Genomic DNA, 16,791 nt, shown 5'->3' with positions numbered 1-16,791 from the left:
TGGATATTTTCCGTTTAATCATGCTTAATTTATCGTTATTTTACGTTTTATTATTCTCAATTTATTTTATTTTGTGTCTTTTTTGCTGTCTGTGTTTTGTATCTCTTGTGCTGTCTATTCACTTCATCCCGAGGGAAGTTAAGTCCTTAATATTTGCCTTAATTTTTGTACATTGCCTGTCTGAATAATTAAAGCATCAAAACAAACAAAAAACAAAAGACTCCGCGGCATTTTAAATTAAAATATAGTTCAGCGAGAAGGATTAACTTCAAATTTTAAGCAGGCAAAAGACTTTGCTACCCAACTCCATGGAGACCGTCCTGCTGGGGAGGCGGCCTCGTTTAGTACCTGCCCTCCTCTTAAAACAGGAAGACAACCTGACCGAAACCCGTATTGGTACCATGAAAACACCACCTACCATTGTAAATCTCTACTAGCAAACGGAGTATCAGCCGATCTACATCATTTGGAGGACGGAAAAACCTCTCGCTGTAACGGCTCTGTTGGTTCCCCGCTGCTTTCACAGCAAAGCGACTACAGCGAGTTGAAGCAGTTGTTTAGCCGTTAGCTTGTCGGCTAACTTTAACACAGGTCGGTCCCGGATCGAGATTTTTCACAGCTGGTTTGGTTGCGCAAGACTCGTTGGCGAGTCTGCTGGTGTTCAACAGCCTTTAACATTTCACCATGGGATCCAGAGCGTCAACGTTACTGCGAGAAGAGGAAATCGAAGAAATAAAGAAGGAGACTGGCTGTAAGTTGAGCTCAGACTAATTCCTGTGATGAAGATGAAGATGAAGACTGTCACACATTAGCTGCCTGCTGTACTTACACACACATTAATGCTGCCATTCACAGCAGTCAGAAAGTTACTGGAAGCTTACCTAATGTCTGTTCTGTGAACTTACTAAATCACGTAATAAAAGGATGTTGCGCTAATAGCATTTCTCATATTATTGCTGCTGTCTGTCTCTTGGCTGGATAACTGGGTGATAGTTCTCATTCAACCTCTGAACAAGACAGCTCCAGTATATTCGAGATTCAATATATTTGTTAACATTGTGTGAAAATCTGGAATGCTCTATCACAAAACAACAGTAAGTTAAGTAATAAAAGACTGAAAAATAACAGTTAAATATAGAATATACAATAATATTATAAATATACGTTTTAAAAATACAATATGTAATAATAAAGTATGTAAGAGGACATAAATATGGAGTAAATGCATTTTAAAAGGTTGCATTCAAATCTCATTTTATCTGTAGCGTTGTGTATCTGTTATCATCTGGTCATCTGGTAGTAAAATCTTTGGTAATCCTCCCTACAGTCTCCCACAGTCAGATCACTCGCCTGTACAGTCGCTTCACCAGTCTGGACAAAGGTGAAAACGGCACCCTCAGGTAAGCAAGATCATAACCAACCATTATGAAAATAACCACATTAAACACCAGTTTGATGCTGTGGCGGATTTATTTGGTTCTCTTGTCAGTCACTGTGGCAGATAAGCAGATAAGATTAGTTGTTATTTAATGAAGATGTCTATGGGTTATTTGTGCCATATATTGTCTTTGTCTGTGTTTCTTCCCTTTTTTATAGCAGGTATAGACTTTTGACATTCCTACAACAAAATTACAGACAAAGTGAACTAACTACTTAAATTAAATTACAAAGAATTAATAGATTTTTTGTAATTTTTCAGAACAGAATGTTCTTTAAAACTGGAGCTGCACCATATGGATAAAAAAGTCATTTCAAATAGTCGCTGTAATTTTTTTTTTTTTACAGATATTATGATGATTCACATTTAGTGGGGATTATCATTTTTCATTTTCACTGAGGAGAAACTTTAAATCATGATGTGACATTTGCCAGGGTCTGTACCAAACAAACATTACATCTGGAGAACAAGACTTGTAGGCCAGGACATCTCATTATAATGCTGTTTTGCCACATATATTTCCTTTGTCAAAAAATGCAGCTTCTCTGATTTGGAGATTGCACTTGGCCATAATGCAATTTTGATAATGTTTCAAGTGATTGTGCAATCCTGTTTAAAAACAATTTAGACAAAGGTTGACAGCCACAAGACATCACTCATTCTTCATTCAAAGAACACTGTGATTGATGATTAAATCCTCCGTGTAGCTTTATCAGCTACAGGCACTCAGATTTTGAGTATTCAGTTGAGACCACAGTGTGGCATTTCTGTGGTTTGTGATTAACTCCTCGCTCTGTCCTCAGTCTGGGCAGAACAAGCAATAAGTGAAGAGAGAAGTAATCATTAAAGCTGCTAAAACTTTAGTTTGAAACTTGGTTTGGCACAGCTCTTTGATTTGGCAGTGAGGGTTCATTTGCAGATCAGTCTCTCAAGGGTAAAACAACTCTGCACAGAGCTTTTGAAAGCTGTGGTGTTTACACATAACAAGTTCTAGGTTCCGCTGGTTCTCGCTCCAGTGCTTTAAGCACACAGTCGGGTACATTCTCATTTTTCCCAAGGTGACTTTCTTATCATTCATTAGTTGCCACAACAGTTAGATTTAACTTCAATCTTAGCAGACCAGCTTCCTGTCCTGCTGATGGGCCACTGATGGACAAATTCACAAGTCATCAGTTGATATATTTTGCCACCTTCAGATTAGAAATATTTATTTGATGTCCTTTTTTAAGTTAATCATCTCCTGTTTTGATATTTGTCTGGCATTAAGGAGTGATGAAGACACAGCTGCTAGACCTTTATACTGTGTCCTATCTTTTTGAACTTCACCACAATTTAAAGGGGTAGTTCAGATATTTTTAAGTGGGGTTGTATGAGGTTCTTATCTATAGTCAGTGTATTACCTTCAGGAGATGGCGGTCAACACGCCCCAAGCAGCAAGAGCACTGATGTAGGAAGCTAAGCAATGTATTGCTCTGGGCATGATCTGTAGTCAAATGTCAAACCTGCTTTACCTTAACGTCAGACAACCTTTTCTGTCGGGAAACTAACGTTATATAAACCAAATATTGCTCTCACCAAAGCCACCGGACTCCTTTGGCGAAATCAGTCACTTTACCTTGCAGAACACAGGAGTTGCTGGTCTACCACTGCCTCTGTCGGTTAGTTTGTGTTATTGTGTGACTTTGGTCCGAATCCAAACTAACCATTTAAAACACAGAAGTCACACAGTAACACAAACAAACAAACAGACCGAGGCAGCGGTAAACCAGAAACTCACATGTTCTGTGAGGAAAAATGACTGGTGTTTGGTGGCTTTGGAGAGAGCAGTGTTTGGTTTATATAGTGGCAGTTTTTCATCAGAAAAGGCTGACTGATAACAAGGTAAAGTGGTGGAAATATTCTATACATATAGTGTATTGATATTTTTAGGTGGCTAAAATATGTCGACAGCAATACACTGATTAGCTTCCTAAACCAGTACTTCTGCCTCTTCAAACTGAAGGTGTGCTGACCACCATCTACAATTTTGAAAACCCTGAACTATCTCTTAAGCTCTGAGGCAAAGTGTTGTACATCTCTCTTGATTTTATCTGTTAAAAATGTTATACTGAACTGTAATTTTGATCACATCTCCTCCCGTCTGCAGTCGGGAAGATTTCCAGAGGATCCCGGAGTTGGCCATCAACCCGCTGGGAGACAGAATCATCAATGCGTTCTTTCCCGAGGGGTGAGCTGTCTCTGTTATTCGTCTTGCTGTCTTTGGAAATCTTGTTTTTTGCACAGGAGGGCGCATTTTAGGTTTGAGTCACAACCACCACAAAGCTGAAGGAGCCCATCAGGGTTTCCACTTGTGGCTGCTCGACTGCAGACTCGAGAGGCTCGGCCTTTTCTGCCAATTCAAATGGGGTTGTTGACCACCGCAGGTTCTTTCTGTATATTTGGCAGTTGTGTGGCTGTTTATCAGTCTGAAAGTTGAAAACCAGATGTTTTCAAGATCTGTCATTAAAATCCCAAAAAGTCAGATGTGTAGGCGTCTTAATTCTAGTGTTGGCTTTTAAATGGTTTTAGATGTGTTCCTCTTTCTCTGGTTTTGGCTTGTTTGCTCCAGAACAACTTGAGAATATGGTTGAGAGTGTTTTACTGTGCAAAATGGTGTTGGGTTACGACTAGTTGGACTTTTCATTGTGTTACTCGCACAGATAATGAGTGAAAAGGTAATCTGAGCCAGCACAAAGAAAATCTGATAGCTTCTTTTGTGTCTTTTATTGAGAAAGTTGTTTTAAAGCTTTTTTCTCTGTTTGATGTGCTGCGTAGTTAAATTCATCTCTGTTTTTTTAGAGAAGACCAGGTAAACTTCAGGGGCTTCATGAGGACCTTAGCTCACTTCAGACCAATCGAGGACAATGAGAAGAACAAGAACGCCTCTGCTAGCGAGCCACTTAACAGCAGGACAAACAAGCTGCTCTGTGAGTGTAGCGCTCGGTCACACGGGTGTGTCCCGGTGGAGCTGGTGACCGGCATCATGAAAATTCACAGGATTTCATTAAAGTGAGCTTACTGTATCTGCCATGACCTATTTATATTTTATTTTCTCAGTTGCCTTCCGTCTGTATGACTTGGACAGAGATGACAAAATCTCTCGGGATGAGCTGCTGCAGGTGAGTGGACTGGTGTGTCATATAAATAGGATGCTGAGTCACAGTGAAGTTTGCTTTTCTTCATGGAAATCCAGTATTACTGCCTCTGAAAATATTTGCTTTTCAATCATTTCACCTTCAACAAAGGAACAAAAGCTATTGTGCAACGTCCATATGTCAAAATGCAGCGCAGCGAGAGGGATTTCCATGTTGATGAGGAGACTTTGCCCTCCTGCTGATAATGAGGTGATACCTCACCTTAACTACAGGTTGATTTCTCCCAGACAGTGTCGTATCCTGTATTTTGGCTTCCCTCTCTGTTATTTGTTGTCCCTCTGTGAAGTCAACGCGGTTTCGGTAACATTGAGTTGACCTGCAATTGCCGTAAGCTCGGGGTTAAATGACTCAGACAAATCTCTTGTTTTGCGCAAAACACTTGTGCGTGGCCCGCTTCATGCGAGGCACGAGCCTCTTAACACTCTTAAACATGCAGCTCAAAGTAATTCTTGTCCACCCGTTTCAGTAAATGTGTTTTCATTGTATTTGCAGTTCCTGCAGTTAAGCACGGCTGCTTGATACGTGTGGCTTTTATATTGTTTACAAAAGATTTCGCCATATTGTTTAAGGAAACATGAGATGACTATTATTTGATCTTTCATTAACCATGAAGGGATTTTTTTTTTTGTTCATTCTTCGCAGGTCTTAAGGATGATGGTTGGTGTAAACATTTCAGATGAACAGCTTGGCAGCATTGCTGATAGGACCATACAGGAAGCTGACACAAATGGAGATAACTCCATTTCCTTCAATGAATTCATCAAGGCAAGTTACATATACGATTCTCTTGTGTACTTGTTTATGCTACTGTATTCTTTACTTCTTAAAGCCACTGGAAACCCAAATTCACACTGGTCTTTTAACTTTAAAATAGGGATGTACATCATAGATTTTTTTCAGCTCATACTGATGACCAATGATTAGCTGTCTGTCATGGCTGATACTGATAAGATAACTGAGAATGTCACATTGTTTTGTATTTAAAAATAATCTGCAGTTTATGCACACTTTAGGGTAGGAAAATATGTAGTGAGCAAAGATTGATGATTTAATATTCCGTAGCACCGAACCAAATCTAATGGACGTCACTATTATAGTAAAAACTTTGACTCCCTCATTTATTTAATTTTTTGTTAGTCCAACAAAAAATTCACAAAAATACTTAGGCTTTTATAGAGCATTTTGCCTAAGAATTCAGATTAAATGTTTAGTAATAATCTGTCAAATCAGATATTATTATGACTAATATTAATCGGCTAGAGTTGTGCTTTTTGAATAATAAAAAAATATATAAATTTCCCATTATCATCCCATAGTTTATCAGCCCTGATTTTTATTGTGCATCCCCACTATGTAATTTAGGGTTTTATGTGCACGATGGTAAGCATATAAAAATATTAGAAATTAGTTTTAATATGAAACATTTAAGTTTTTGTTCACTTTAGAATTCACTTTGATTTGGCTATGATTATTCTTGTACAGTTATTGCAAAATTACTCACTTAAGTTGCATTGAACGGGTGCAACAAAACGTCTCCTGCTTTATCTGCTTCTTTGAGTCTGAACCGAGTCAAAAATGTCTAACTGAAGCCGTTTGCTCCAGACTCCTTTGACATTAGTAGTTTTACCTCAGAACACAGGAGTTGCTGATTTACAACTGCTTCTAACCGCAGCAAGTAATGTTGGCCTGAAATCCAAACTAATGCTAAAACACCAATAAACCACAGCAACACAAACAAACTATGTGATTAAGGCAGCGGTAGACCAGAGGAGAGCACAGATGACAGCTTCAGTTCCTTGTGGGAAAAGTCTGTCTGATGGCAAAGTAAGCGCACAATAAAATTTTTCTTTTCTCACTGCTTTAAATTGATATTGATGTTTTTTTTTAAGGTGGTCCTATTATTAGGTGGCTAAAATATATTTTGCTGCTGACCCTGTACACAGCAGTACATTGTTTAGCTTCTGTTCCAGTACTCCTGATGGAGATGTCAATCAAAACGTGTCTACACAGTCTTGACAAATGGTCTAAACTGCTAAATGAGCTATTTTTTTTTTAAAAAAAACAAGGTTTACTGATTGTTGTGAACTTTTATTTTCATTCAGATGTTTGTGGATACCTCATGGGACACTCAACTTTGATATCATATATGCATTATTTAAAGCCGAACTTCCAGAGGTTTTAAGGTTTGTTTATGTTGTTGCTAAAGAAGCAACAACATAACAAATCCAGTTCGAAGGGTGGTTTTAATGAAAAGCTCTGACCGTGTACCACTACCATGAGCATATACTGTACATTTTTAGCGTTGGAGGCCCCAGTGGGACACAAACCAGAGCCTTGGATTGGCCACAGAAAAGAAAAACAAATATTCCAAGGACACATTTTACTCAGCACAGGATGTCTTTGCATGTACAAAAAGTAGAACTTGTATCCTTGCTTAGTGACTGCGACAGCACAAGAAAGGTTGTGGTTTGAGGTCAATCCTAGCCCTGGTTTTCAAGTTAAAATGTTTCAAATCAATTTAAATTTCAAGACTGATAAAATGTTTTTTGTTAACGCTTAGCAAAATTCTTGACTAACAGCCAGTGTTGATCTCTGTTTAAACCTGGAAGTGAAACAGCCCAGCAGTTCTTCCAAATGTCTAAACTTGTTCTGTTTCGATTGTTTTCTCAGGTGCTGGAGAAGGTGGACGTGGAACAGAAAATGAGCATTAGGTTCCTGCACTAAATTGCTTGTTTTCTTTTTTCTTTTTTCTTTTTTTTTTTATTTTGAGTAGAGCTTCAACATGTCAGTTGATGTCAGAACACAACCTCATCCAGCTTCTCAGCAGGCTGCTGTGGCCCACAGTATGAGTACACGCCGTCAGACCAAGCATTGGGTAGATCATGTCGTAGATCCTGAGTTTCTGCCTTTGCACTGCTCTGTAAACAAAGGGAAAAGTTGCGTGCCTTGGGTTGTTTTATGCAATGTCACTGTGTATTTTTTTTTTTTTCCCGGTAATGGAACATTATTTATTAGAAAACTTTTAGAGGGTCACGGTTAGTACCACTGCTGTTCCACTTTCACATGAAATATAGTTTTATAGCAACGGTACGATAAAGCTTTTTGCAATTGCAGTGAGTACGTTTACTCATGCTGTTTAATGGATATTTAGCTCAAGCTGCGTCTTTGTCTGTGTACATATGCAATGGTTCAAAGTGAAACTTGTAAGATGTGTGATTCCACTTCTAAGCAGACAGTGTTTGTAGTGCTAACAGGACTTTATGACTCCTTTTTCTTTGACTTGAGGCAGGGCAAGTCAGAGCAGCCAGCCAGGCAAGTTTGTCCCTCGAAACAAAGCAGGACCTGCTCCACAGATTTTTCGTGTTTTACTCACTGAAGTGCCATGACTTTGGTTCTCCCTTTCTAAGTTATTATCCGAACAGTAAACAGGAACCTATGGTCATGTTTGTGTGTATTTTTTTTTAACCTAGCTACTGCCAATAGTTTGTAAATTTCCTGTTTCGATTGTTGGACTTCAACCAAAGCAAGTTTGACCACCTCTGAAAGCCAGCAACCACCCGGGGCCTGTTAGAGCCACTGCTGTTTAATGTGTGAATAATGTGGTTTTTAAAGACCTGCTTATTCGGTCACATTAAAAACTGTGGTGGTAATAATGAAGATTTCACATGAAATGCTGCTATATCTTTGGCAAGTATGTGTGTCTTCCCTGGCACATGTTTTCACAGGCAAACATAGGGCAGTTTAACCCCTTGATTGGGTCTTAATAAAGCTCTGGTTGGCAGCGTCAGGCCCTGTGGTGGAAACTGGGCCGTGGACCAGTTAGTTTGTAGACTTAAAACAGGTAAACTCACAACGCTATGCTTCTATTTATATGATCAGTGTCCCTGTGGCTAAGAGGAAAATGTTTGTTGAATTATGCACTGCTCGATTTGTCTTTGACCTTTTTTTTTCCCATTGATGAGTTCAAGATACTAAAGAAAATCAAATGCATTCAAACTATATTTTCTGTACAGGCAGTAGTGTTCATGAATTGGAGTGTAAATGTCTTTAATCTTTAATGTGAGTTTGTTAAATCATTACAAGGACACCCTCCAGCAGCGGAGTGCAGGAACTACAGCCTGACCATTTTATTAATCATTACGTGATTATCAGTCGGATATGATTCACATGTTATGTGCTGTTGGTCTAGGTATTATCAAAGTGATTCATGAATTTGATTTGAATAAAATAAGTGCCATGCTTTCTTTGTGTCATTCATTATGGCTGCTTTTCTTAACAGTCTGTATCTGGTTTTATTTTAGCCTTGAGACTGTGTGAGACACTTATGTTAGGCCAACACTAAACTGAGTTCATTTTCATTGTGCGTGAGAGAAATTCCCCAATAATAAAGACTTGAAAACATATAACAAATGCAAAAGCTAATGTACTACTGCTATTGTACTCTTAGCAATCCCACCAACTCAGAGGGAGATGAAATAACAAATAATCCAAGAAGATGTTCAGTTTATATCAAAGCAACATTTTTTAAATCTGAGAAGTAGTAAACAGTAAATGTAAATGACAGTTTTGCTTTATAAATGATCTAAGATAAATTAATTTAAAAAATATATTGATTAATTTTATGTCAATTGAAAATGTGATTAATCAACTAATCAATTTCTGCTGATCAACTACTCGATGAAATGACTGTCTCAGTGCTATTTATTTAAGCAACTTAAGTCTAATAAAATTACATTACAGACAGTAAATGGCATAAAACAGTACTTTACTAAACACTTCTTTTCCAGACAACAGACAAGCATCATGACACTCAAATATAAAACAGAAGAGGAATAATAAGAGTAAGCAAAATAAGAAAAAAAAAAAAAAGATACATAAGAATAAAATAAAAATGAATTTTAAATAAAGACCTGTGATTTTTAGGGGTTCACATTAAGTTTTAAGTTAGAGTTTCAAAGCATTATTTTTCTTCTGTTATGTTTATAAGAGTAATGACACAGTTACTTGTGAAATTATAATGAAAATTAAAAATATTTATTTATACATTTATTTATTTTCCTTGGTGAATTTTTCAGAGATCTGTTCTTATGTAAAAAGATTTTTTCCAAGGATAAGAGTTATGTTTATGGGTAAGTACTGGTTACCGTCTTTCATAAACATACCAACAATTACATTTAGCTAACTGAATTAAAATAGACCACCTAAAAGTTAGTATATATGGCAAGCCTCTACCTAACTTGTTAACATAATCGTACATAAATATTTCACTCGGAAAGGGGCTGTTCTTGTAATTGATGCTTTTGCTTGAGTGCATTTCTGTATTGGGACATACTAATTTAGGCAACACTTAAATTAACTCAATTAATTAATGGATTTTTGTTCATTTTGGTCATTCTTGTTTTCAATTAGCGCCTGTAAACGCACCACAAAAGTTGATTGATAACTGTCATGAGAACAGAAGAAGAGGTACTTCCGGGGCGGGCTTTAGTTTTGATTGACAGCTCTCCGGCTCAATCATCGCGCTCTTCCGTTGGCTCGTAGTAACAGAGCGAAAATGGCGTAGAGCGGAGGGTGTGCGGAGAAGGGGACGAGAGGACCTTCTCCTCCCCGGGGCGTACGGAGGGAGGAAAGGGGGGCCCGGAGATTTTCGGTTTATTCGTCTCGAAATGTGTCCTCACCCGGCGCGGCCGCTGTCCCCAGAGCAGACCCGGCACACGTCCAGTTCGGGAGACGTAAATGTGTGACCGTAGAGGAAGAATCCCCCCTGGCTTTTGTTTACCATTATAAGCAGCTGCAGCTCGAACCACAGTGGAAATACCTCTGCATCATCTCGGACCAACGCTCACACCAAGGTCAGTGCCTCTCAGTCATGCCAGACCTGGTGCCCAGCTTTAACACAATTTTCTGTACGTTTAACTCCTTTTGGGAATTGGCAGTGTACTTATAAGGGAAAATTCATTCTTATATTAAATATACATTCTGCTATTCCGGTGATTTTAGACAAAACAATTCAGTATCTAATACATCAGTCAATTTACTACATTTGCTGCACGTCAGACCACTTCAGTGGACTTAGTGGCCTGTTAACAATCAGTGGGCCCATATTCCATTTTGTAACAGGTCCAGGATTTTTGTTGCTATTCACAAGTTTCAGCTTCTTCATTGTGGATATGTACAGTTTTCTTAGTTTCGAGCCTGACAGATATTTGGATCTTGCATATATTGTCTGATATGTGCCGATATGAAAACTTTATTTTATTATTTTGTAAGAAAATAATGCAGATTATTTTTTGGTTTGTTTTTTTTTTTTTGGTTTTATAGGCAATTTTTTAATGTATTTTTTAAATTATTTTTTTTATGTATATAATATATAACTACATGTAAAATCCAAAATGGCATTGAGGTGATGAAACTGTACACTTTAACTGCTATTTTAATACCTATTAAATAAATAGATAAAAACATGCACAAGTACATCAACTTATACAATATTTATACATATACCAGTGAAAGTTTAATGTTTGAGTAATCTAAATTTAATTTTTTTTTATTTCATTTATTGTTAAATTGTAAAATATCTTGCCTCCATTACATATCTTAACAAGTATTTAATTTGAAAGATCATTGCAATATATTGGCCAATATATCCATTGGATTTTTTTATTCCTTACTATCATTATTGGTATCAGCCCCTAAAATCCAGTATTGGTCCAGCCCTAAGAACAAGACATCTTAACATGCCAGGCTGGCCTTTAAGAAACTGTAACAGGTATTTTTCACTATTTTCTGACAGTTTATAGACCCCATAGACAGATGTCCAGATAATACCTTTAATATAGTCTTATCTTTTAGCTGCTTAATTTTAGAAGAGACCAGTTCAAATACACAAATTGATTAAACAACTAGAGTGAACATGATACCAGAATTTCAAACCTTGATTAAACACCAGTATATACAGTATAAAAAACACAAAAAATTATAGTTAGTGCCTCCATAAATACCAGTCATATAAGAAAAATGTCCTAAGCAGACAAAGTAGGACAATTCCATTACATGACAATGAAGACTGACTGAACTGAGATCCCTAATGAGCGCTCAGATCTTTCTTTTTTTTTTTGATGGCACTCTCACAAGCGTGGAAACATCAATACCCCGATAACCTCATTAACAACCAATATAGACAGAAACTTGAGGGAAAAAAAGGAATCGTGTGCCACACAATAATTCATAAAGTGAACACATTACCTTCATACAGTTTCATTATTTTTTCTTTGTAGACTTTCTTGAACTGAGAGATCTTTATACAACCCTCTTAAATCATTGTGTAGAGAATTGCACGGTTTGACGCAAACTAAAAATTGAATTTTCATTCCAGGATGGGTTTTCCAGGCAATGCAGTTGTGAAACCAGCTGAAGCAGACACCACCAGCCGCAGCACCGCCAACAGATCCCTTCCTCAGCCACCCAGACCCTTGGAGGTAAAGACCGGAGAGTCACGGTGAAGATGACCTCTTTTGGGCTTTTGGGACACAAGTGGCCTCCTTCCTGCTGTCACTGGGACATTGGCCCTCTCTCTTCCACAGCATCCCCTACTGTGCTGGCCTGTTTCTGCAGCATGATCATCAATCAGGACATCTGTGGGCTAATGTGACTTCCATCACGCACACACTGACTACATCTACATGTAGCCAAATGCTGATTTTAAAGTCACTAGGTTGGCTGAAAGGCCAGTGTAGTTGCCCGAAAATCTCCATGATTTTGGTATTTTTCAGTCAGGTTTGGGTTTGATCATCAGGCTGCATGTAAATGTAGTCACTGATTTGTCCTGAATAAGTAAAAATAAGTCCCCACACGCTCTGTAATTAGATCAAAGCAGTTTGATAATGAACAAGTTGCTCCCGTTTCCTGGGAAGAAAGTAAAGACACAAGATACTGTAGCAAAGATCAAGGCCTGTGATTAAATTAGACTCATAGGGTGTTTTTTTGTTTGTTTTTTTTGCACTACCTCATCGTCATAACAAGTCCAACAGGAGTGAAAGGGAGCGTGATCAGTACAAGAAACTTAAAGGTTGTCAAGCAAGCGCCACAGCAGTTTCATATATATATATATATATATATATATGTATTGTTTCTGGATACATTTGGCTTTAGTTTAAAAACATTTGCTTTCAGTTAAACCATTTTGAGGAAAACTCTCTCAAACTGTGGTCCCCTATGCATCTATTCTAAAGGAAAGTCACAAGGTAGTATTTTTAATCCATGCTCTATTTTTTTGCTCTCCTTTGTCAAGTCTGCAGGTTTATTCACAAGTTGCAGGTAGACTTAATCCTTTAGATCCCTAAAATTTGGCAACTAAAGTCACTTTTATTATGAAAGTCTGGTCCAGTTTTCTTCCCTTAGTATTCTCTTAATTTGGTCTTTGTCTTTCTCCCCCTAAACATATTTCCCCCTTTATTTTGTGTTTCCACCCTGGATATGTTATTTTTGTCATTTTAATGTGCTGGCATGCATTTTTTACATGCTGCAGGTAGAGACAGAATTGGCCATTTGACTCCTTTTGTGCCAAACAAAGTAATGAAGATGCTGCTCACTGCAGAACTCAATGGGTGGAGCTTGTTCTAGTCCAGCTCCACCTCAAGGACCAGCCGCACCTCAGCCTGTCCCGACCAACGGAGGCTAGTTTGACGACAGGGAATTGAGTAGAGAGGTGATTTTTCTTGTCGGGTTTGGCTCCTGAGTGATGGATAGCTTTAGTTGTTGCTAAAGTAGTTAACTGCTGACTGCTGCTGACTGTAGTGCCATTAGCTTGTTAGCTCAATTAGCTGTGCAGCTAGTTGACTACAGTTAGGAGCAGTCAGACTCTGTTAATAATGTCAGAACTGTTTCCTACAAGGCTGTGTTCGGTCTCAGTCTGGCTGGGACTGCGGAGTGTGGTCTGCAACCCGCTAACAACAGCAGTTAGCAACTCTAGCAACAGGTAAAGCTATCTGTCTATCAGGAAACTCTGTAAATCAGGGGAGCTGAAGCAAAGCAGCCGGAGGACTTGGGTTGGAAAACCAGAAAGTATTTTCACTATAAAATATGATCCAGTTTCACCCAAATCAGTGAATAAAGTTGTGTTTTTTGTACAGTTATTAGTGAGGCCTGGCCTGTCCACTCTCGTAGCATCTTAAAAAAGAAAATGAGAAGGCGTTTCATTGGATGCAAAATTATTACACACCCCTGAGTGCAGGAGCTCCAAGAGGTCCAGAGAGGTGGAGCTAGACTAAATCAAGCACCACTTGAAATAATCTGAAAAATAAGTAAATCTGTTTTGCTCAGTTAACTTTATCAAACATCACTTCGTCTCTGCCTGCTGCTTTTCTGTGTCCAGTAAACTGAGAGATACCAGTGCTAAAATATCAGCTTTATTTCCTTTTAATCCAAGCCTACAGTGAAGGATACCCTGGTCTCATTTGTTCAACTTTATTTTTGCTTCATTGTTATGATTTTATATAAGAAAAAAATCACATTTTACCGGGATTTGTGCAATATTTGATCTTAACTGTCATGTTGTTGACCAAACTGTATATTGTATAAACAAGTGACAAGTTGTTTGAAAGCAACAAAATCACCAATGTCTTCCATTAAGATATGTATAGACTCATGTGCATTAGCTTATTTAGCGGGACTGTGGTGCCAACATTATTATAGTAGCCATGCATGACCAGTAGTGATGCTTGCTTCATGAAGAATAAATAGTGAAATCGATTTCTAGACTAAGCTGGAGCGCAAAAACCGCTGAAACCATTTCAGTCTAATTAAAAGGGTGGTAGATTGACATACTGCACCTTTAAAAACACCACATTTAGATACAGCTTTGCCCTAAAATCTTAGAATAATGCAAAATCTCCTGTTTTTTTTGTTCTGTGTCTCGGGTGTAGAATAAGTTGCATGATTTAAAATACAAGTATGACACAATCAGGGTATGCAGTTAATAAGTATTGATTGAAGTTGTATCATATAGGCGTATATGCTCAATATAAGTAAGTGCTTTCTAACAGAGCTGCTGTGCGTTTTTAGGATTCTTATCTTGAAATAAAAGCGTAAGAAATGTCCTAAATTGTATCCGTCAGAGCATCAAAAGAATTAGGTAGCTCCTATTCAACAGCCAAAAAAACTCCCAAAAAGTGAGTCTCAGATGTAACAATGATAGAAACCATACGAGAAATGTAAGTAATTTAATCTTAGATTTGGGTATAAATGCTAGGGATCCGATGTAGTGTTTCTAGTCCTAGAATTAAGATCTCACCATGACATTTTATTGTACATAATACCTCATAGTTTTGGGATTCAGAGCGATATATTTTAATCCATAAAATTGTATTTGATTAGAGTTTTAGAAGCAATAACCTACAATAATGCATGAGTTTAGTGCCAGGGTGTAAGTGTTAAAAAGGAGTCCGTAATTTCATGTGGAAAGGATTTTCCCTCCCTGCTTACGGTAGCTATCTATTAGTCATTTTTATTTAGTTTTTTTGTTTTTTCTGGGGGGGAATCGTATCATTTTTGGCTTTAGGATACGGCATCATTTAATAAAGGTTTGGAATAGTTCCTGCAGAGGACAGCTGTAGCATGTTATTACTCTGATAAATAAAGTAAATACGTATATTTTTCACTACTAATTTCCCTGCCTTGCATTCTTTAAACACCAAAACAAGAATCTAAACCAATCGGTACATGAGAGATGCTTTAAATTTCAGTTTCTGTAGCATTTTTACATCAAAACCCATCCTTCCTTTTAGAGATATAGACTTTCAGTAACTCTGTGGCTGCAAAGGACTTACTGAACGAACTTGACACTTGTTTGAAAAGCACTTTCTCTCTATGTACTGACTTGCACCGTCATCATCACCATCCTGTCTTGAATACTGTGTTCTGAAAACCCTGTAATGCTCTTCGTTTGTGGGGATTTATAATCACGATTTATCAACAAGTAGGCGTCTAGCAACATGAATATATGGGTTTAAAAAATATGCATGACTTTAGCAGAATAATGAATGATTTGTATTGCATGCAATAATCCAACTTTGTAATGTGAATGAGTGTAATTAGGCTAATGAAATGTTCATATCAGATGTTCTGTGACGAGGTGACAATGTGGGGACGGTTGTTTGACACAACAGCAAGCATGTTAAAGTAGCTTCGATCATCAGCGGTGGTTTTTACAGACGAAACTGCACCAAAAAAAGAAAAAAAAAGAGTATTTTAGAGAGTTTTAAATGTTTCTGCTCTCACTCTGTTGTGCCAAACATGACCATGGCAGTACAGCCACAGTGCAGCTGAAAAACACCATTCAACCTTTGTTCCCATGAAAAAAAATAAATAACAAAAGCTTAGGTAAGATGATTAATGACATTACTTTGTTGATCAACTTTTCCACTGAGGAGGTGGACTGTGTAGAAACTATGCACTCCAGAGGGAGGAAATGGGCATGCTTATTACGTGTGAGCCTCTTGTCTGGTTTTGTATTATCTAAAAAAAAATAAATAAATAAAGAAGAAGAATCTGTATCAGAAATTCAGCAATAAAATGCAGCATGGTGCCAATTGGATGCCTGTGTGTTGACGTTTGCTTACAGTTTGAGTGTTGTTATGAATGACATGATGTATATTATCTCCTTTGCTAAAACCCCTGTAATGCTTGTTACATACCAGAAAACAAAATTATTAAATTATAAACAGAGTCACGCTTGCAAACCTTGAGAACTCACAAATAGGGAGGATTTTGAAACCAAAGTGGGGCATCTAGGATTTTTGAGTTTCATAACCAAATAATACAAATAAAACTAAATAATAAGTACACATTTTTTGCAAACAGATGCCTGCAGATTGCCTATAATGGACAGTTATTAGCTGGAAAAACACAATAGGACCACAGCATTTAGCCTTCTCTAGTCCTGAATTTGATTAGAAAAACAACATATGAATATTTTACAAATGTTCTTTGAAGAGTATGTTAGTTAGGCTGCTTTTAGAAAGAAATGTGGCCCTTTACTTTAAAACTTTCTGTAGGAAACTTGATTTGTGAGACTTTTAGAGATGTGGGTCTCATACAAGCTGTACAGGTTGTGACAATGAAAAAGAAAAAAGGTGCAAATTTGTCATAAATTGGGAGAAA

At 37.6% G+C, this 16,791-nt stretch overlaps 1 protein-coding gene and 1 long non-coding RNA gene across 2 annotated transcripts; both read left to right on the top strand.

Annotated features, from left to right (window-relative positions):
* Nucleotides 1–351: 351 nt before the first annotated feature.
* On the top strand, nt 352–8,875 carry chp1 (calcineurin-like EF-hand protein 1). Its single transcript, XM_084742540.1, has 7 exons — nt 352–751; nt 1,328–1,400; nt 3,585–3,665; nt 4,277–4,404; nt 4,535–4,596; nt 5,275–5,397; nt 7,303–8,875. Exons 1-7 carry the CDS (start codon nt 685–687, stop codon nt 7,354–7,356), a joined length of 588 nt encoding a protein of 195 aa, XP_084598666.1. The 5' UTR covers nt 352–684; the 3' UTR covers nt 7,357–8,875.
* Nucleotides 8,876–10,131: 1,256 nt separating this feature from the next.
* LOC146311135 (uncharacterized) lies at nt 10,132–16,225 on the top strand. Its single transcript, XR_014772304.1, has 2 exons — nt 10,132–10,484; nt 12,008–16,225. It is a non-coding gene; the product is annotated as an uncharacterized LOC146311135 (long non-coding RNA).
* The last annotated feature ends 566 nt before the right edge of the window (nt 16,226–16,791 follow it).

The sequence above is a fragment of the Lutjanus erythropterus genome, chromosome 18 (genome assembly GCF_056507025.1).
Source record: "Lutjanus erythropterus isolate fLutEry1 chromosome 18, fLutEry1.hap2, whole genome shotgun sequence".
Lineage (NCBI taxonomy): Eukaryota > Metazoa > Chordata > Actinopteri > Lutjaniformes > Lutjanidae > Lutjanus > Lutjanus erythropterus.
Note: the sequence above shows the minus strand (reverse complement) of the source record. Positions and strands in the feature narration are given on the sequence as shown.

Coding starts and splice junctions, on each gene's coding strand:
- chp1 (XM_084742540.1), top strand. CDS start 685: ATGGGATCCAGAGCGTCAACGTTACTGCGAGAAGAGGAAATCGAAGAA. Junction 1,401..3,584: donor GGTGAAAACGGCACCCTCAG/GTAAGCAAGATC, acceptor TCCCGTCTGCAG/TCGGGAAGATTTCCAGAGGA. Junction 3,666..4,276: donor AATGCGTTCTTTCCCGAGGG/GTGAGCTGTCTC, acceptor CTGTTTTTTTAG/AGAAGACCAGGTAAACTTCA.